This window comes from Branchiostoma floridae, chromosome 19 (assembly GCF_000003815.2).
Source record: "Branchiostoma floridae strain S238N-H82 chromosome 19, Bfl_VNyyK, whole genome shotgun sequence".
NCBI lineage: Eukaryota > Metazoa > Chordata > Leptocardii > Amphioxiformes > Branchiostomatidae > Branchiostoma > Branchiostoma floridae.
Genome location: NC_049997.1, coordinates 5,684,020 through 5,706,772, shown reverse-complemented (window position 1 = coordinate 5,706,772; position 22,753 = coordinate 5,684,020). Strand labels below are relative to the sequence as shown.

General features: G+C 39.9%; 1 protein-coding gene and 1 long non-coding RNA gene across 2 annotated transcripts in view; both read right to left on the bottom strand.

Moving 5' to 3' along the window:
- Positions 1–22,753, bottom strand: part of LOC118407122 (potassium voltage-gated channel subfamily KQT member 1-like) — a 158,033-nt gene that overhangs the window by 75,835 nt on the left and 59,445 nt on the right. Inside the window, exon 6 of the mRNA XM_035807542.1 lies at positions 10,277–10,417. Within this exon, the coding sequence (XP_035663435.1) occupies positions 10,277–10,417 (141 nt within the window). The remainder of the gene's footprint in view (positions 1–10,276; positions 10,418–22,753) is intronic.
- Positions 16,526–18,432, bottom strand: LOC118406305. The gene is made up of 3 exons (XR_004830020.1): positions 17,911–18,432; positions 17,589–17,751; positions 16,526–16,959 (listed from the first exon to the last, which is right to left on the bottom strand). It is a non-coding gene; the product is annotated as an uncharacterized LOC118406305 (long non-coding RNA).

The following is a 22,753-nucleotide window of genomic DNA, read 5'->3' as shown; positions in this document are numbered from 1 at the left end:
CTGTAATTTTATAGCTAGTATCCAGCCTTACGCGCGGGCAGGCGCTGTAGAGTACGGTGGGGTACGACTGACATGCCCGGTTGTGATTTTGCGGACGGTTTGAGACTACGTCACACGTCGCCATGTAGGGCTGGCTTAAAAGTTGCTGCCGGAGGCCGTGGTTGGCTCGGGTGATTTCTGCTTCGGCCCCGTGGACAGTGGAGGCTGCTCACCCGTGTCGCGATGGATCAATGGTTACTACAAATCTTCACGTTCACGTTTAGAAATTTTGCCGCAGCTGTGCTCCTGACTAACAAAAGTCTGTGCAGAAGACGGGTGGACAACAGAATGTATGAGAGCGGGAATGCAGAACTTCACAAGACGTAAAAGGAGCATCATTCCTAGCACATAATATATGGGGGAAATCGTCAGGACAGTCTACTGTCCAGAAATACTTTGAAAAAATAAAGAAAATTCATTCACCATTCAGAAAGAATAAAAGCAAAATAAACACACTACAGGGAGGGGGGATCCTAGGTAAAACAAAGCTGCTTTCAATGACAAAGGGTGCTCTAGTCGAGGCCTGGGTGAGATAATTAGGTGATAATTAGGTGCTAACAAGGGTGCATGTCCCGAATAGGCAGGCATATGCAGGAAATTTGGGTCGGATGAGCGGACATGGGCGGGACATGCACCGGGATGGCCAGGCACATATGCAGGCATTATCGGCCTCCATATGTCCCGCACACTAATAGTTGTGAATCTCCGGGTCATATGCAGGTCCGTCTATACCAAGTGTGCGGACGGCATATACCCGTTATCGGCCACATATTTTGAATATCTGGGTTTATATGCAGGAGTATTCGACCCAGATATTCGCTTTTTCGTGTAGTGATCCCCAAAGGTATGCACACTTCGGACATCCTGGTTTTCAAGACATTCACAAAAAGGGCTACTTTTTCAAAAGGTGGGATCATTCGTCTTCTGCTGTCTCACTGAAAAAGAAGTCAAACTCAATACGATACAGTTTAGTGTTAGACATGTACTATGTTTACTTGTACTTAAGTTGTATAGAGATACATGTACATTCACTGATTTAGCAACACAAATTTCCAAGTGGATCCTATGCACAATATACACAATGTACAATAGCTCATTTACTGTTTACATGTAGTTGATGCAAACTTAAGTTTACACTATTTTTTCCTTGTGGGGTCTATGTCCTGAAATTAACTTTTCTTACCAATTTCCTGTACTGCAATTACAAGATCATCAAAGAAAGGAATGAAAAACACTGACATAAGATTAGAGGTCTGAGTATAGGGAATAAAGTGTTTTATGTGGGCATCACAAACAATTAACTGTCATTAAGACCAGAAAGAGAATTAGTAGCCAAATATAGAGGAAGGACCAAAAAACAACTTGTTGGAACTTCTTTGTATCTGTATCTTTATACCTGTTGTATCATTCTATCTGTATACACAATATAACCGTCTTTCGGCATTCTAACAGTTTCTGTACATGTATCTGTATAGCTGGAACAACAACCCTTTGGCGTAACACACCAAATTCTGTATCAGTATCCATACAACTGGTTATACATGTAACTGCCATTTGTTGTAACACACTAGCTTTTGTATCTGTATTGGTATAGCCAAGGAGTTTTATCAACAGATAGCTGGTAAAACAGCTCAGCCCTTTGGTGTAACACACCAGTTTCTGTATCTGTATCTGTATAGCCGTATTTAATGCCCTTTGGTGTAACACACCAGCTTCTGTATCTGTATCTGTATAGCCGTATTTAATGCCCTTTGGTGTAACACACCAGTTTCTGTATCTGTATCTGTATAGCCGTATTTAATGCCCTTTGGTGTAACACACCAGCTTCTGTATCTGTATCTGTATAGCCGTATTTAATGCCCTTTGGTGTAACACACCAGCTTCTGTATCTCACTATCTGTATCTGAATAGATGGTATAACAGCCCTATGGCAAACCCACCAATTTAAAATAGATTAATAAAGGAAAAAGCAGAAAATTAACCACAGAAACAATCTAGAGATGGTATCTTACCAATATTTCAATAAACCAGGGACAAATGATGTTTAAAAGGATGAGCTCTTAAAACCTCAGTATCTCAGCTTCCAGACAAGATAATTGGATAATCTTCACCAGATTAGCCCTCCAGACTATAGCTGATTATACATTCATGGACTGGGGGATTAACAGTCATTGTCTTAATCTTGATCTGCTCAAGTTTGCTAATTGTTGGTTTTAGGCTACTGAAAGATTAAGAAAGAGAATGATATCTCTGGTTATATCAACAGACTCGATACAATTGTTGTTGTTATCCATGAAAAATGGAGAGATGGTTTTCGGTACATGTATGTCTGTTTTTCTGTCTGTCTGTGTTTCCAGATTTTTGTAGTCTGAGCTCAACTCAAGAACCTCTGGATGTATTGCGATATGATGATATCTGATATGTGGGTAGGTGTTGGGAAGACGACGGTCAACAGCAATTTTGGGCCCCCTGGTATATGACCTTGGTACTGCAGCAGAAATTCTGTTTTTTTTTAATCTTTCAACCTGGATGTGCTATGGTCTTGTTCACCTCGAAGAAAGTATAGAAGAGACAGAAAAAGAATGCCCTGTCCGTAAAAAAAATCATAACTCCATAGGCTGTGTGGCATGTTGGTACACCCGATCCCTCGATCTCGGAAGTTGAGCAATGCGCAATCCGGACATTTCTTGGATGGGGGACCAACCAAGGACGTCCGGATTGCTGTAGTCTCAAGAAGCTTTCCACGAAATCGTCTTCCAGGAGGGACGTAAAACGGGGGTCCTGTGCTCGAGGAGGTGCCTCGACCACGTTAATCAGCCTCATTATCCACACTTTGGGTACACACTGGCTGCAAAATACACCTGATATTATCATTATTATTATAGCATGCATTTGGTGCAAAATGTGTTTTCTTCTAAAGCTTAAAATGAAAAATGACACTTAAAAGTTAAAAAAAAGACAACAACATTAGCGCACGAACCCCGGAAGTTAGGGATTTTGGCCTTGTTCGGGGGTTCTTTTTGGAGGTCAGCAGCCAACCCTGGCACTGAAAGCATTTTATAGTGCTGAAACTCTGGCAGTTTAAGGGTTAATAGGTCCTGTTATCCTATCTACTAAACCTGTAGATGGTAGAGTACAAGCCAATAATTAGAGACTCAGGAAAAGAAGCAGACTTCCAGGCAGTAGCACATGTGGAATACCCTATGGAATGAGGCGGAATGCTCGGTGGAATTGTTAGAGACAGGAACAGGCATTAGTCCCAGTCTGGTGACTCCTGGACATCCTTTATCAGGGGCATCTGGAAACTGAGGTCCTTTATCAGGGGGATCTGGAAACTGTCCGCTGTCATCCCTAGAGAGGATCTTCAAAAGTCACTTCGAGAAGTATTCAAATTCTAGTTGAAAATTTTTGCTTCTCATAGTATATTATCATATACACAAAATTAGAATCATCAAGGGGGTTAAAAAAACTTCGTAGTGACCAAAAAAGAGGAGCTAGATTTATCCTCAATAATTTTTTAAACATGTCTCTATTATAGTATTGTTTGCAAGAATCAAAATCAAACTGGCATTGGGTGGAGTGAGGAGCAATATTGGTGGCATGTCAGGGGATTTGAACCCAGGGCCTCTGTGTTCTGGGCCAAAAACCTTAACCATTGTACCATTGTGACACCACACCACCCTGTTTTGATTCTGGGTGTCACAAAGTTGTGACAATGTTAGGCATGATCTAGACAGTCTTTCCTGATATCTGCGAGCCAACAACCTCTTTTGCTGACAGCTTTTTTCAGCGTCTAGATGGAACTGCAATATCGCCATAAAGATATCGGCAGAATTTCTCCCAAAAGGTCTGAAGTATTCGCCCGATAGCTTAGCAGGGGTCCCCGATAGCTTAGCAGGGGTCCCGACAACTTTCGCATGCGTGTAGATGCGTCCTGACTTCGGGAGGGCTCATTAGCATAAAACGCGGGCTCATTAGGCTACATAGCTGTTTATGACTACAAGCGCCACAGGTGTCCCACAGCAAACGTTCCAGATCCCTCCCGACATATCCACAGATATCGGTAAAAACTGTGTATAGATTGGGTCTAAGTTATCTACAATAATCCTTACCTGTGTTCAAAATTATTTATTCCTTTGAGGTTCCAAGAGTAGAAAAAGAATGTTAGGCCTAGGAAAAAAAATGTTGTGTTTCCTGTTTCAGTCCTGAAAAAATTAGGGTCGGTAGGTAGGGATTATCTTTTTTTTCTTGAAATTTTTTTAGGCATTATATTTTGGCCAAAACTGTTAGTGTGACATATTACAAAACAGTTGAACAAAGTAAACTGCAATGCATGACACTTGTCTTTCAATGCCAAACTTTACTTTTGTGCATAATACAGACTGTAGAAAATTCAGTAGATACATTTATCCTTCATAAGATATAACAAGAAGTATTTTTACTTCAATAGGAAGCAGGCTGAATAAAAATTCTAAAGTTCTGGAAACTATGTGACTCTACTGCCCACCCCTAAAAGTCTAGGCTCCGCAGGTTTTTTTAGGGTATGAAGTATTTTCACTTCAATAGGAAGCAGGCTGAATAAAAATTCTAACTGGAAACTATGTGACTCTACTGCCCACCCCTAAAAGTCTAGGCTCCGCAGGTTTTTTTAGGGTATGAAGTATTTTCACTTCAATAGGAAGCAGGCTGAATAAAAATTCTAACTGGAAACTATGTGACTCTACTGCCCACCCCTAAAAGTCTAGGCTCCGCAGGTTTTTTTAGGGTATGAAGTATTTTCACTTCAATAGGAAGCAGGCTGAATAAAAATTCTAACTGGAAACTATGTGACTCTACTGCCCACCCCTAAAAGTCTAGGCTCCGCAGGTTTTTTTAGGGTATGAAGTATTTTCACTTCAATAGGAAGCAGGCTGAATAAAAATTCTAACTGGAAACTATGTGACTCTACTGCCCACCCCTAAAAGTCTAGGCTCCGCAGGTTTTTTTAGGGTATGAAGTATTTTCACTTCAATAGGAAGCAGGCTGAATAAAAATTCTAACTGGAAACTATGTGACTCTACTGCCCACCCCTAAAAGTCTAGGCTCCGCAGGTTTTTTTAGGGTATGAAGTATTTTTACTTCAATAGGAAGCAGGCTGAATAAAAATTCTAACTGGAAACTATGTGACTCTACTGCCCACCCCTAAAAGTCTAGGCTCCGCAGGTTTTTTTAGGGTATGAAGTATTTTCACTTCAATAGGAAGCAGGCTGAATAAAAATTCTAACTGGAAACTATGTGACTCTACTGCCCACCCCTAAAAGTCTAGGCTCCGCAGGTTTTTTTAGGGTATGAAGTATTTTTACTTCAATAGGAAGCAGGCTGAATAAAAATTCTAACTGGAAACTATGTGACTCTACTGCCCACCCCTAAAAGTCTAGGCTCCGCAGGTTTTTTTAGGGTATGTAGAGAACACAGCATTTTTTTCCCTAGGCCTTATCAGAGCCAGTAAGGCACTGTCTAATACCCTCTCCTCAACACCATTCTAGTCAGGAGGACATGTAAGAGAGAGATTGTGGTAAAAGAAAACAAACTGACAACAATTAGCAACAGTCTAGTGGTTGGGTTGATCCTGAGGATTATCAGAGATTAATATCTATTTTGTTATGGTCTCCTGTGGCAGATTATCTAGAACAAACATCAGGGAAGGGGGATGGGTCTCAGGGTGCTCATTTGCATTTAAGTGATTTCTTGATAGCACACATAGCCTTGACATACCATATTTGGGTATAAGTATTCTCCTTCTTTTGTCATGCTCATTTGAGGTGATGCATGGTGCTCTTTTGAAACGTGTGTTGAACATAAAAAGTCACAACCCATGTAACAAAATGTAGGTCAAAAGGGGAATAGACAAGAGTTTTATAAAGTTTCAACACTGCTCTGGTAAAAAAAAAAGCCATCAAAAAGTACCAAACATTTCATTGGAGTTAGTCAAATTGTCATTTATGTCATCTTTGTTCCTTCTCACAATGTAAAAGTTTGCAAGAAACCATTGCTGAAACTTACCTTTTGAATACAAGTGCTCACATCTGATGGTAATGTCCCTTTCCCCTATTATAATAGTAATTTTCCGCCATAACTCGACACATTAAGTGGTTTGATTTGTTTTCATTTGAACACAGCAGCCATGTATTTATATGGAAGCACTGAAACTCTTACCTAACTTATCCACCCCAGTAGCAGTAAGCACCATGTGTAACTTTTGCCTAACTCATTTTTAGAGCTTTTGTATGTGAAAATTTTGTGCAATTCACATCATCTTCACTAGAGGGCTCTGTACAACACTTAGTCTTTCAAATGTTAGAATACCAATTGATTCCTTACTTTTCAATTGAAACAAAGAATTATTAGACGACCAAAGAAACAAATTAATAAGCTAACAATACTTTTTCACCCATATGTCCCATAGTCAACTTGTTTATACATGTATGTGCCTAGAATGCAATAATCAATCCAGCATAAGGCCATGTTGATTTGATTATATGGATAACATCCTCTGAGAACCCCAATTCTAACTGACTGGAGCATGCGAATAAAAAAAAACTTTGCCCCCCCCCCCCAAAAAAAGTTGTGGATCAGGAAGATCGAACAATGACATAACACACAGAATATAGTATACCGAACAATAGAATTTTCATTTCCATTATTTGCATCTTTCTTATCCGACCTTGAAATTGCCGGTGACATTCTATGGTGTTATTACTGTATACGTTTCCTGACATTATTCTAAAATAAATTTGGCTTGTGCATATTCTATGGCTTATACATTACAGCTGCTTTGTATGATTCATAGAATGGTTCAAACTTTTTTCTTTGGAAATGGCCGAAAATTGACGTCATCCATATAATAAAATCAACATGGCCCAAGCGAAGGTGAAGAGAAGAGTCACACTCAACTATCACGACTCTCCAATCTGGGATTGTCCAGGTAAGTGCATGGTGCATTTTACCCACCTGGGGCCAAGATGGGTGTGCAATCTAGAATGTTACGGTAGATCTCTATTAATGGCTTTTAGAATGACAGCAACAAAGCCATGCCATTTTCAATCTTGTCTGAGCAACTTCAAATACTATTAATGGAACAGAAAATGATTGTGTTTTAAGGTTCGGAAAGGCTTAAATTCCATTTCATGTTATAGCAATGAAAACTGCACAGTTGTTGTTCATACTAAACTGTAAATTTTTAATATTTGCAATGGTTTTATTTTCACTGTAAAAACATAACACCGCAATTCCGCAAACATGCATCTATTTTAGTATCTGTACTGTACAGCAGAATTGTTCCAAGTGCAAACTAAATAAATCGTGAAAACATCCTTTCTCTACTACCATTGAAATTAAGTCCCTGCAAATATAAAGAAATCTACAGTATCAAGGAAACAGAAAAGACTGTGTGCTGTACAAGGTTGAAAATCATAGATCATTCCATTTCAGAGCAATGAAAACTTCAAAGCTGTTGTTCATACTACTGTAACTTTGGAAAATATAACTTATGGTGGCCCTCTCCATCACAGCAAATATGCATTATTTCTATCGCATAACCAATGTATTACTACAAAAAGTTGAATGAAAGCTCATCTGTGTTTGTAGAATCTACACATCAACTGTTGTAAAATTTGAGCTTTTTTAATTTGCAACACAAAAGAAACACTCACTGTATATTTTCAGCTGATCTCAACAACCTTCATCAGACGTGTGATTGAATTCACTGTACCAACTTTCCGCAAACCGGAAGCGTGATGACGTCAGGAGTGAAGCAAAGGTTTCGGGAAGGTCAGCGCAGTGAATCAGACATCTGATTAAGGTCATCGAGATAATTCACCGTAAGTGCAACTCTTTTGTATAAGAACAAAGCTAAAATCTTAAAACACTCTACAAAATTGTTTCTGCCAGGAACATAGAATATAATGAATTTCAAAAATATCCTTTCCACGCCTAATACAGATTTAGATTCCCCCTGCAAAAATAAACGAATCTACAGTATTGTTGGAACAGGAAATGCCAAATTGTTGTAAAGGCTTGGAGAATCCTCTCCATTTTCTGGCAGAAAAACTCAAACTGTTAAGTCAATATCACTTTCAACTTAGTGGTTGGCAACATTTGAATGAAACAGCGAAACATCACAAAAGAGATACTTAATAAGCTGTTCTAAACTTCTTATTCTAAAAATGAAAAAAAGAAGCCAAACAGATCTAACGTTACAAAAATAAAGTTGTTTGCTTTGTGTGCCTGGGAATAATTATGGATCAAGAGATACCATCACTGCTATTATTTTCCAAAATGAAGGTTATTATAATCATTTAACCACTTTTCTATCACATAACCTGCAATTTGTTGCCTGTAAAGCTTCATTATCCATTCCCAAATGTATGTACATTAAAACTGAACCATAGCAATATCACCAAATACGAGGGGCGGTCAATAAGTAATGTCCCTGACCCACTTCCAGTTGGCTGATCTAGATGAAATTTTGTATGTGTAATGATTCATATCTTTATAGGTTATGTTGCAAAAAACAGCTCTGAACTAATTATGGTTTCTGATTTGCTGGTGTTTGAACTGAGTCAGGTGCGAAATGGACCATGTGTGAAATGGAACCAGTTGAGTGTCGCGCAGTGATCCGGTTTTTGTATTTGAAAGGACGCACACCAAAGAAGACTTTTGATGAAATGAAAGAAACTTATGGTGATGATGCCCCATCATATGTCCTTGTAAAACGCTGGCATCCTGAATTCAAACATTGCCAGAAGTCTGTGGAAACAGCTCCCAGACCTGGTCGTCCCTCCTCTGCCATGATGAGGCATCTGTTGGAGGACCAACCTGGGGTGTCCTACAAAAACGGTGTCCAGAGCTGCATCAAACGATGGGAGAAATGCATAACACTGGGTGGTTCCTATGAAGAGAAAGACTAATAACTGTGCCAAGTTTCATTAATCTCCTGCTATGGAAAATGGGTCAGGGGCATTACTTATTGACCGCCACTCGTACATGTAGTTCTTTCTCAACACCTGTGACTCTCTTAAATCAAAAGGTCCTAAAGAGTTAAGATGGAACCAAACAGAACAATCCTAGACCTTATATAGAACTACAAATACACACACTCAGTTAGGGGATTTGCTGGGAATCATTTTCCACTTTATCAGATCTGGACTAAAGCCACTGGTTGTATACCTCACATGGTATTCCTAATCCCCAAGCTCAAGTTACAAAGTCTCGCAGAGTGTACATGTATCACACTTGTTATACAGGGTACCTACAGATTGTATCTGCTCATGTTATATCTGAGATTTTAAGACTTGAATGTCATGATCAGTGCCTCGGGGAAAAGAGGTACAGTCTGAAATTGAATCCTGGCTGTTGGCACTCACTCTCACTCTAAATGCACGTTACTAGAAAGGGTTGCAGTCCTTATAATATAGGACATGAAAAAAAATTGCCTGAACCAACTTTTCACTTTACAAACATTATTAATTACAGGATTAGTCTGATAACTAAGATTAAGACCATTTGAGATGTTTTTTTTTCCTCATTAATTGACAGTGAACTGAGGAAAAACAACAACAAAAGCCTCTGTCAGCACATGCAACCAGCGACTTGAGAAGGATTTCAGTGGAAAGGGGACACAATCCTGGAAAAACCTTACTTCGGCAGGGCCCGAAATACTTTTTTTCAGCCAGCTTGTCCAAGTGGCAAACTGAGTCAAAAGCCAGGTTGCGCCATCAACATTTCAGGTTGCCCTACTTTCAAATTGTTACTTTCTTCAAATCAGCTAACTTATCCATTATCTTTTCTTCAAGTTATATGTAACTATGCAATATGTTTTATGTTATAAAAAAATAAATACAAAAGCTTATACATGTAGGTGGGGAAAAAGCAGTGTTCCAACGGCAAAAGTTCAGGTTGCTCAGTGTGCAACCTGGGTTTAAAATTAAGTTGCGCAAAGCAAAATGTGGTTGCATTTTCAAGTGGGCAAGTGGGTATTTCGAGCCCTGTTCGGACTATTGGACTTGCCTGATATATATTTTGTGCCACTCATTATGACTAAGAAGAAGATGGCAGAAGGTCGTCGCAATGTTGGCTCTTGAAAAACATATGTTTGTGAATAATAAAGACCTAAGTTGTAATTCAGCTATGAAGAACTTTGCTATTCATCTAGATGCTTGTGGTTTGGAGATATAGAATAAGGTTTAACATGACTCACCACCCCCCACCAGAGTGCGTCAGCGTAGCTCTTGAAGTCCGTTTCCCCGTTCTCATCCACTTCATCCTTCTCAGCCAGGTACACGAAGTAGGAGGAGAAGATCAGGCCCAGGAACCCGATGTATAACGTCGTGATCAGTTCCTATAAACAATAAAAACAACAACTTGATGATGTTATGTAATCTATATTTTTTTTCTGTGATAAGGCCACAGCAAGTAAATTTTATGGATGACATCCGCACGCTCATTAATTTTTGCCTGATTTCAGAAAAAAAACCAAGAATTTGTTTCTTCTTCGGAGATGGTCAACATGACAAGAAAGTACCAAAATGGGAAAATATGTTGTGTTGGAGCCTAATGATTGTACTTGTAGGAGTGACATTAGGGAGGTAGCCATGATTGTACTTGAAGAAGTGAAACCAGCTGGATAGTTGGAAAAGTGGCACCACTATGGAAGTCATAAGTGAAGTTGCCAACTTGGTAAGTGATACCAGTCTACCACACTAGTGTCACTTTTACTACACTAGTTCACTTCTTTAATACAGGAATGAATGCTTTGTCGTCAGTACTACCATGTTTTGTCACTTTAACTCTTCTTACAACATTTATGCAATTATGGTGTCTATTTTGAAAATTTAGCCATCTTGTTTTTATTTAGCCATCTTGTTTTTTTTCCGCCCTATCTCACTATTTTTGCAGTCTGCAGAGGATGTCATCCATAACTTATTTTCCATAAGATTTACTTGCTGTGGCCTAAGTATCACCAAAGGCATTGGTGACAGTCCAGGATGTCCCTGTAGCTCAACTGGTAGCAGCCTCACAGTTGAGCTCCTGCAGCTGGTTCCAATGGTAGGTAACTGGGAAACCCTGGCCCAAATACTAGCTTGGGCATCTTGGTTGGAGATGTACTTGTCTTTTGGAAGGGACATAAAATGGCAGACCCGTGTTTGAGGAAGTGCAACATAAAGGGAGGACTCCCTGTAAAAATATGCCCTACCTCAGGCAGGGCTCGAAATTCATTTTTTGGATTGGGTGCACTGGTGCACCCAGCTTAAAAAATTGGGTGCACCACAAAGTAGAATGTCAGAAAAAAGTAATTACAAAACTTAGTCACAAGCTATCAAATTCTTAAACAAGTACCATGACAGACATTTTTATCATCTTTTTAACACTTAGATGTCAAGAACATGTACACTAGACTAGTAGTATACTTTGATATCTTTACATACGTAAACCTAAAAAAAATATTTGGGTGCAGCCTGTGCACCCACAGAAAAAAATTGGGTGCACAGCTCCAATTTTGGGTGCACCTGGGTGCACATGCACCCAGTATTTAGAGCCCTGTCAGGTAAATCAACCAATCATCCAATAACATAGTCCTGTATTGAACAGCTAATGGCATTCTTGTGGCTAAAACTCTATGACTTGAGATTTAACAACCCCTTGCAGAATTGCACAGAATTGCAGATTATCTGTAAGAAGTTACTCCCAAAGATACCCCATTCCCGAATAACGAGCACAGTAGTTTCTGGAGGCTAGCCAACGTTTTTATGAACATCGCCCATAATCCTGTTTGATGCACCGAGACTTGTAAATTATTCCTGGTGCAATAGTGGCCCTCGTGACGGCCACAAAAGGTGGCTATGGTGATAATTTGTGGTATATGTGAGATCTTGTGATAACGCAGGGTAGGCACAACCTCAAGGTGCTCGTAAACCACACCAGCGTGGGACATTAAGGGGGCAGTGGTAGTTTTTGACTCTCCAATGTCAAACTTAATCGTAGGCCACAGCAAGTAAATCTTATGGATGACATAAATTTTTTGCTTGATTTTTGAAAAAAAATTACAAGAAAGTACCGAAATGGGAAAATTTATTGTATGACAGCCTCTATTGTACTTGGAGAAGTGACACTAGTGAGGAACATTGTATCCATGTCTATATTTAAAAAAAAATTGTTTCACAAGTTTTTAATCTTTTTAAGAAGTTTGCTTCGTGCAAGGCTATAGACCACTTCTAGGCACCGAACTACGCTCACTGTAGCAGCATCTCTTCTCCTTAAGTCAGAAAAATTGAGCTCTGGCAACTTTGTCACTTACTGACACAATAGGCGAAGCTGGGGTTATGAAGACTGGTCGGGAAAACTGCCTACCCCATTTGGCTGGAATGGCTCACAATGGGAAAGTCCCCCTATACACTTTTCGATAAGTTATGGCGGGTTCTTTTACCTGCCTGGGGTATGGCTCTCCCCGAACACGGGACCTCCATTTAACGTCCTATCCGAGGGATAGCCCTAGCTGAAGCTAGGTACTCATTTTTCACCTGTCAGTTAGTGAGATGAGGAAAGTCGTGTTAAGTGTCTTTCCCAAGGGCACAATACCGGTGACATGGCGGGTTTTGAACCCAGGACCTCTTGGGCCTGAGCCCAAAGCGCTACCGATTATGCTATCCGATCTCACTAACTGTGATATGGTCTTGATTTTTTGCGACCGATAGCTTGCAACATAAGTAACACATGGTGTATGTTTGGGTCCCCTAGCAGGTTGCTCTGGAACTGCAGAAGCGTTTTTGTTAAAATCTTGTAAGGAGGATAATTGAACAAAAGAACGACAAATTTACAAGATATTTGGTATGTTTTCTACTGCAAACCCCAGTGTCATATTAAAATAAAGACTGTAAGTTTAAGAGATTCTACTAAATGCAGCCTCAGTAACCCTGAGAATGAATGAATGAATGAATTTATTGCTCAACAATCGCACAGGGTACACTGTATGAGATGTGCAAACTGTAGGTATCCAGGTGTTCAACATTCTGACAAGGCCACATGATACCGTGTTACTTTACAGTGCTAGTCTTAGACTAAAGCACCCAGTGGGATTAAGAGAGTTGACGTTATGCTCTTTTTATTCAGTCAAGCCTGTGAACTTTTGCCCTTTCTAGAAGGCCGTCGTGCTGCAAAGTCCATTACATACAGAATCCTTGTCAGTGCAGGGTTCTATCCAGGACTTTTAGTTCAGGCGAATACAGGTCGTTTCGTTACATCGTCTTTTCGTTACACGTCATTTCGTTACATCATGAAGTCATTTCGTTACCGGCATGAAGTCATTTCGTTACATCACGAAGTCATTTCGTTACAGATTAAAGTACGGCCGTTATAGTACTTCTTACTATTACTTTGTGTGGTAACAAAAAGCCGGGACTCAAAATTCAATTCTTTTTTTCTTTTTTTTCGGCAGATATTGAACGTCGCTAAGCGCTGGAGGCGCTGGCGGGCCACGCTGCATGTCAGCCCGCCGGGTCCACCGGGTGCAACCGCTCGATGTATTATTATAAATGTCGGCTGACTGTTCGATCAAATCAATATACACAGGCTGCTAGGAAAATACATGACATAATCTACTTCGTTTTTGTGGAAATATCCTGCTTTCTGGTTAAACATGTTTAATAAAGATTTCATACCACACACACAGGTTTCCGCACACAAAACGAGCATGACTCGCCCGTTTACTGAGGGAGTCGTTTCGCTACATTGACGGAGTTTTCTTTACTTCTTGGTGGCTTGTTGGTCCAAGAGCCGAGGAGTTGGCTATTTTAGGACCTGAAAACATTTCCTATAAGTTTCCATGACATTCCATTTTCCTACTATCGTCCTTCCCTGTTTTTTTGGACGTTTTCCCCAGCGCGGGCAGTACAGAACCTATTGTTGTTTAATAGACCGGCGACGCACTTTCGTGGGCTTCTTGTCCGTTCGGCGTCGAGAAATTGCCAAAAAAAACGATATCCAATACCCCTTTAGATTAAATATTTTAGGCTGATATCACTCCTTACCATTTTTCTTATCAAACACTACCCATGTGCCAGTATAAAAGGAGAAAATATAATGTTTCAGTACATTTCCTACAACACACACTAATATTTTTCTTTGTCGACAACTGATGCTAGACCGTCATGCATTGCATGATTCAAGGGTTCACTGTCCTCCTTCCGGCCACCACGTACGTTAGTACATGTACTGTAATAGTATACAGGACAAGGGTCGGTAGGGAACCCAAATGGTACAATAGTCTTGTTGTGTATTTCTGACTGAATAGAAATATGAATGATTAAATGCAAAGTCGGGTTAAGATACATTACAGCGACAAAGTTCTTCTACTTCTACATGGTATCAAGGAGCTTTTATAAAATTGATGGTATGGATAGAAACCTATAGACAAAGTGCCTCACCGCACGACTTCTACACAAGTGATGTGTAAAATAGATCACCATTAAATACTTTTAGTATGGTTAAACACTACCCATATGCCAATTTAAACGGAGAAAATATCATGTTTCCGTACATTTCCTACAACACACACGAATATTTTCCTTTGTCGACAACTGATGCTAGACCGTCATGCATTGCATCTTGGATCGGAGCCGAGCCGAGCCGCAAATTATTCCCCGACTTACCTTTCCCGAAATTCGCATTTCCCCGGTAAAAACTTAATCGAATACCCTTTTTTGAAGGTATAGAAACATTGAACAGTGTTAGTAGAGAGATATGAGACACGGGGACCGTGTTAGGGATGAATGATATGTGTCTATTGGTATCACGGAACGGAACAAAACCGAACGATAAAAAATAAACATGTAACCAAAACCAAACGTAAAATTGTGTGTCCTGTCACGTCTATGATGTCAACCAAGGAAGATCAACCTCAGAAAGATAACAGGAAACACTTATAGCGTTTAACATGCGACCAAAATAGAATTATAATCAAGTGTAACGAAATGACCTTGCCATGTGTAACGAAATGACTTCGTGATGTAACGAATCGACTGTAACGAAAAGGCGATGTAACGAAACGACCGGTTACCGTTCAGGCCACAGCAAGTAAATTGTATGGATGACATCAATGTGCTTATTAATTTTTGCCTGATTTTGAAAAAAGAGAGCTTTTTTTCTCCAGAGAAGATCAGGGAAGGTACCAAAAGGACCGTGTTTTAGCCTTGATTGTACTTTATAACTTGTAGAAACCGGGTGACAATACAGTCAAACCTGCCCGAGCGACCACCTCTTCTCAGCGACCACCTGGCCTTTTCGACCACTTTTTCTCGGTCCCGATTTATTTTCCCATTGACGTAAGCATTAAGCGACCTTTTCTCAACGACCACCTGGCCAACGCGACCACGACCGGCCCAAATTGGGGAGCTATGTCCAGTATCAGGGTGAAGTGCACGAAGTTAGGGTGTACGAAGTTGTACGAAGTTGTACTAAGTTACAACCGTTTCCCACTGGCTTTGATGCTATATCGGGAGTCACAGATGACGTCAAAACATTTATTGGATGACGTAATCTAACTTCGTACAGTAGGCAGGGTAGGGTGTCAAGTGTACGAAGTTGTCCGAAGTTGTGCAAAGTTACGTGACGTCATCTAACTTCGTACAGTAGGCAGGGTAGGGTGGCATGTGTGCGAAGTTGTCCTAAGTTGTGCAAAGTTACGTGACGTCATCTAACTTTGGACAGTGGGCAGGGTAGGGCGGCATGTGTGCGAAGTTGTCCTAAGTTGTGCAAAGTTACGTGACGTCATCTAACTTTGGACAGTGGGCAGGGTAGGGCGGCATGTGTGCGAAGTTGTCCTAAGTTGTGCAAAGTTACGTGACGTCATCTAACTTTGGACAGTCGGCAGGGTAGGTCAACAAGTGTGCGAAGTTGTCCTAAGTTGTGCAAAGTTACGTGACGTCATCTAACTTTGGACAGTAGGCAGGGTAGGTCAACAAGTGTGCAAAGTTGTCCTAAGTTGTGCAAAGTTACGTGACGTCATCTAACTTTGGACAGTGGGCAGGGTAGGTCAACAAGTGTGCAAAGTTGTCCTAAGTTGTGCAAAGTTACGTGACGTCATCTAACTTTGGACAGTGGGCAGGGTAGGTCAACAAGTGTGCAAAGTTGTCCTAAGTTGTGCAAAGTTACGTGACGTCATCTAACTTTGGACAGTGGGCAGGGTAGGTCAACAAGTGTGCAAAGTTGTCCTAAGTTGTGCAAAGTTACGTGACGTCATCTAACTTTGGACAGTGGGCAGGGTAGGTCAACAAGTTAATTAATACATAGTAAAAACTTATATATGTGTAAATAAGATACACACCACTCACGCATATAAACAAATAAAATATAGATGCACATTAATCAGCACAAAATCAATGTTCATGCAATGTAAAAAAATTCATTTATTTCAATTTTTTTGTCTTTTATTTCTCCTCTTAACGTTCGTTTTAACAATGCACACAAAATAATTTAAGTTCACTCTTAATATTATATTTCCCTTTTTTTACGTCACTTCTAAATACAAGTACCTGAAAACATCTCCCCTATCTACTTATAAACTACATGTATTGCAGTCATCTTTCACTACTTTGTATAATAAGAAGTAGTAGTTGTTATTTTATTCCTTGTAATTTAACAATTAATTGAAGTACTTCCACCATTTAGTACAGAAGTATGCCATTTTCTGCCTGCACGGTCACACCCCTTTTACATAGAAAGACTGTTTAAATTGATCTCCTTTTATTGGTTGTCAGAGCAAAGTCGTTGTCATCGTCTGCATCACATAGTGGAGACAGCAGCGTTGAAGCGGCGCACAGCTTCCTTTTCTCTCCCCCGATCACATCGTTTGCCTCAATGGACTTATTCATGTCTTCTTCTGCTTCGCTGTGTTTTAATTAAAAAGAAATTGTCACTCACTAATGCCAACGTTAATTGTTGTCGTCGCTATTTATCGTTTCACGATTCATTTACAAGACACACTTAATCATCTCATCAATGCTATCTTTTCGAAGACAACGCTAACACTAAACTAAACAAAGCAATAGCAAATAATAAAATCAGGTAAACAACATTAAGTAGCTGGTCATTTTAACTACTTTATATTAAGAATAGCGTATAATAAATAATCCTTATGGAAACAGATATCGACGCAAAAATGATCAACATCATCGCAATTCTGTATACATTAAAAAATCAATTTTCCGCTTACCTATCATCATTGATCCCCGCTAATAGATGTTTAGAAAGAATAGAACAAATGAAATAAAAGCAGCCGTGGCGCAATACAGAGATTGAAAAACGACACCATTCTACGAACGCATTCCGGGTTCGAATTTCAAAAATCACCTGAGCAAATGACGTAAATGTCTGTTGGTGACGTTAAGCAAAAGAATGTTCGACAAGGTATTGGTTCTAGAAATGACGGTTGTAAATTTTGAACATATAACGTTATATCTACATTGAATCAAACGTTTGATTTGAAACAATAAAAAGGTGTTAAGAAGTAAATCTACCTGTTGGCAGACAGATGGCTGTCCACAGAAGAACATTTTCCCTCCATTTGGTGTCAGGTGGAGAGACTTGTGCATGGCTTACAGCAAAAGCCGCGACCGTGATAAGGCTATATAAAACAGCCACCGTTGGCACGCACAAAACAGATGCAACAGCACAACATCCCTGTGAAGAATAAGACAAATCTTAATAAAGATAAGTAATCTGCATTCTGATAAAAAAATCTGTTGTTTTGTAAGATGTAACTTCTAAAGAATATAAGATTTATGAATCAAAAGTCAGAACTCAAAAGATATCAAGGTGCGATTAATACGACTAACCCACCTGAACAAGTTCTTCCGGAAAATCCTTCCAGTCAAACTCGACTCTCTAGGACGAATGGAGATCTGTAGCCTTCAAAGATTTACTGCACGACATGATATGATATAATATTGTCCGTAATTCCCCCGTTAAAAAAGTCTATTTCGTCAAAGACACAGACTAAAAAGTAGCCGTGGCGACTTCATCGCCACACGGTTTCAAACTGTTAGACTGAAAAACGACACCGTTCGAAGAACGCATTCCGGTTTCGAATTACGAAAACACCTGAGTTAGTGACGTAAGCGTCAGATTGTGACGTCTAAGAAGATGAGAACATTAGAAAAAAGGTTCTAGAAATGACAGTTGAGACATTTGAACGTAACACAGAAAACTTGTAGACGCGTAGTGTAGTATATGTATCGCCAAAGTCATGCTAGGCGACATCTTCCTAGGAATACGCGACCTGATCAGTACACCCGGCTGACTGTCCAAAGTTTAGATGACGTCATGCTTAGCGTGACGTCATAACTTCGGACAAGTTCGTACAACTCCGTACACCACCCGGCTGACTGTCCAAAGTTTAGATGACGTCATGGTTAGCGTGACGTCATAACTTCGGACAAGTTCGTACAACTCCGTACACCACCCGGCTGACTGTCCAAAGTTTAGATGACGTCATAACTTCGGACAAGTTCGTACAACTTTGGACAACTTTGGACAACTTCAGACATCTAACTTAACTTAGGACAACTTCGTGCATTTCACCCTGATACTGGACATGGGTGAAATTGGGACCCATAACGACCGCATCATTTTCAAAATTGAGGTTTTCATCGATTTTTGATGATAACTAGCACGATTTTGTGCCGAAATCGGCCAGTTTTCGTCGGATTTTGGAGTTAAATTTACAGTTTACAGTGTGCCTGTTGTATTTGAGATTACAGACCTCGCTTCTTTGCGTGCGTGCAGTGCGCTTGCTTTATGCCATTAAGCACAGTGGAAACAAACCATTTATACTTTGCATCGGGCATGTTTTGAGTCGATACTCTTCTCAGCCACCACCTGTCCAAATCGACCGCTTTTTTCCGGTCCCCCGGGTGGTCGTCTTGGGCTGGTTTGACTGTAGTAAGGTACTATGTAATAGTAATGTAGCCATGACTGTAGTTGTAGAAGTAAAACTAATTCAACTATGATACCAGTCTACCACCCTAGTGTCACATTGTGCACCTCGTGGATACAGAATTAAAAGACTAAGTCTTGTTGTATGTGCTACCATGTTTTGTTGCTTCAATTCTTATTATGTAACATTTATGGTGTCTATTTTGAAAATCTTAGCCATCTTGTTTTTTCAACCATCTTGTTTCTTTTGTTCTTGGATTAAAGGATGTCATCCATAAAATTTACTTGCTGTGGCCTTAGCAGAATGGAAATGGTGAGGTGTTGTTCGTCCGTTGAGTTGACAAAGACCGCATTTGTCATCGTTGTCTTGTGAGGTAGCGAAGCGACCAATCACATTAGACTGCTTTGAAATACGAAAGGTATCTTCATCAAATTCATTGTGACAAATATGATAATTTATGTTTTTGAAGATTTCAAGGCATGAGGATCAAGACCTACACAGCTCTGATCACAGTTCACCTTTGTTGTTTTTCTCACCAATTACCTCCCGATTTTCAAAAGGACGTCGACTGAAAATTAACGAGCACAACGAGTTGAAATTTAGTGGACATTGATAAAAGGCTGCATACTATATAATTGTGCACAGAAATTAGAGTTGCGCAATTGTGCAAATAATTTATCAGCCATTGTTCACTTGTTTCAAAGCCTGACATGTCTTTGATTTTTGTATTGGAAGATGAAAACTTGAAAGTATGCTGCTGTGCAAGTAAAGGATTTACTGATAGATTAAATTGTGCAAATAATTGATCAGCCATTGTTCACTTGTTTAAAAGACTGACATGTCTTTCATTTTTGCATTTGGAAGATGAAGACTTGAAAGTACACTTCTGTGCAAGTAAAGGATTTGCATATAGATTAACTAGGCTTCAACCTTCAACTGATAAGTGACTGAATAAAGCTTGATCAAGTCAGTTTTCAGCTAAAAGAAAACCTATTTTTTCTACCTCCTAAAAGCCTAGCTCAAGTTTGAAGAAAGGCTTTGGATGTGTTGACAGCCTTTTCAATCAACAGAAATCCCTAAATGTGTGGTGGTTTTAGCAAGCTTTCAAAGACAAAAGGACTCTGTGTTATTTTCTTTGTTTCAGAGAAGAAAATGTGTGACAACGTACAATGGACTGATCAAACTACTAAAGGTGACATATTGTAGGATTTTTATGCCCAAACTGCAAATATTAGTTTAATCTCAATTCAGATTGATATTTCAGATTGGCTTTAAAGTTGTATTCTCTGCATTTCCAGTGTTGGTTAGGCCATGTTGATTTCATTATATAAATGACATCGTCTAAGAATCCCAAAAATTTGCACGAAGAAGCTCAGATGAACAGGTTATTGGAAATAGCCATTAAGTAAGATACTTCCTTAAGTTTATTCCACAAGTTAAATCCTGTGAATTTCGTGCTAAATTTTTGCTTTGCTTTCTTTGATGCAATGTGTCAAGTTGCTTTCAATTTCACAATATAACTGTCTAACAAGCTTGCACTGTCATGTTCAAGTTTAGAGTCAAAGCAAGAACTTCATTCTATAAATATTTGGCTATTTCTACAAAATATTTGGCTATTTCTACAAAATATTTTGCTATATAAGACAAGGTTTTATGTCCAGGGCTTCAGACACCATTCCATATAATGCACAATAGTGCAGGTAAAATTGGAGTTGGGCAGGTACTCTAAATGCATTTAAGTTTGTGGGGATTTGATTTTGCGGTAGCGGGAAAAAGAACTTTTCGCGGTGGTTTTAACTTCGCGGTAGCACCATGCACTGTAGTCTCTTACTGCCAAGGAAAAATGTTCGCGGTGGTTTTAAGTTTACATGAAGCGGCCACCGAAAACGCAAACATTAATCCACCGCAAAAGTTTCTGCATTTACAGTACTTCTGAAGTCTACGTGCAAAGATCCATGTGGCATGCGCTGCGTAAGATGTATGTTTGGACCAGGGCTCTGGCAAGCTGGAATTTTCCCCATTCATTTTTGATGGGAGATCATACTTTTTTGTCGTTTCCTGCCATACAGAAGTCGATCATTTTCTTCATTCAGATATTTTTATTCCCAAATCTTTGTCTGTCAAAGCGGAGGGAATAAGCTACAAATTTTCCATCATATACAGCAAAATTTCATAGAATGACTGGTGCTGGATAACAAATTCTAGTTTAGAACTCAATTTCGTCAAGTTCAAAAGAGTGAAGATTTCTATAGAATATGAGAAGTAGCATCAGCACTTTTGCACTTTTTCAACATACATTTTTGCCCTAGCAAAGTTTGGAGACTTTGAAGGTCTTCACTAAATGAAAAGTGCCAGTTCAAAGCGTAGAGATGTGTGTGTGTACATATCGCTCTCCTAGGGGTGGTAAAACCCCCGCTTTGACACAGCAAGTCCATTATTCACAGTCCTATCTTGTGTCATCTCACAAATACACAGCTATCTTCTGAACTACACAGGCCCTGTAATACAGCGTTGTGGTAAAACTTGACAGTAATAGTATTATCAGAGAGGGGGCTAAACTAGCATCATCAATCTTGAAGTTCGGAGAATCCGCTCGGAGGAAATTCACTGATGGGAAATGTCAGTTCAAGGTTTCTGGAGACGTATGGTTATCCCAGAGGAGGTGAGAGCTATTTACAGAAGGCAGGGTTCTAATAAACTTATCTCAGCCCCGGAAGGAAATGAGGTAGTGGTGCGCAGAGCTATGAACTGGTCTTTTGCACTGCCGGATTGAAGTTACTTCTAACAGCTTCATTTTGGTTGCAATGTGACCTCTCAAATTGTTTTTGTGCTCGAATTTGGAAGTCTGACATATCAGTCTAAAAGTATATGTTACTCTCATGAAAGGGAGAACAACTCACGATAAAACTGGATAGTAAGTGTGCGAGAGTGAAAGTTAATGACCTCCAAACATGGAACTTCTGGGGTAAAGACACAACCCCAAGGACTCTGTATACACATTTTGTGATTATGCATTTCATAAACTCAGAAAACAAGAAAACAAGAACTCAGAGACAGTGTTAGTGTGAATGTCTATCAGCACCAAGGAAAGAGACAGGGTTAGTGTGAATGTCTATCAGCACCAAGGAAAGGGACAGTGTAAGTGTGAATGTCTATCAGCACCAAGGAAAGAGACAGTGTTAGTGTGAATGTCTATCAGCACCAAGGAAAGAGACAGGGTTAGTGTGAATGTCTATCAGCACCAAGGAAAGGGACAGTGTAAGTGTGAATGTCCATCAGCACCAAGGAAAGGGACAGTGTTAGTGTGAATGTCTATCAGCACCAAGGAAAGGGACAGGGTTAGTGTGAATGTCTATCAGCACCAAGGAAAGAGACAGTGTTAGTGTGAATGTCTATCAGCACCAAGGAAAGAGACAGGGTTAGTGTGAATGTCTATCAGCACCAAGGAAAGGGACAGTGTAAGTGTGAATGTCCATCAGCACCAAGGAAAGGGACAGTGTTAGTGTGAATGTGTCTATCAGCACCAAGGAAAGGGACAGTGTTAGTGTGAATGTGTCTATCAGCACCAAGGAAAGGGACAGTGTTAGTGTGAATGTGTCTATCAGCACCAAGGAAAGGGTCAGTGTTAGTGTGAATGTGTCTATCAGCACCAAGGAAAGGGACAGTGTTAGTGTGAATGTGTCTATCAGCACCAAGGAAAGGGTCAGTGTTAGTGTGAATGTGTCTATCAGCACGAGGAAAGGGTCA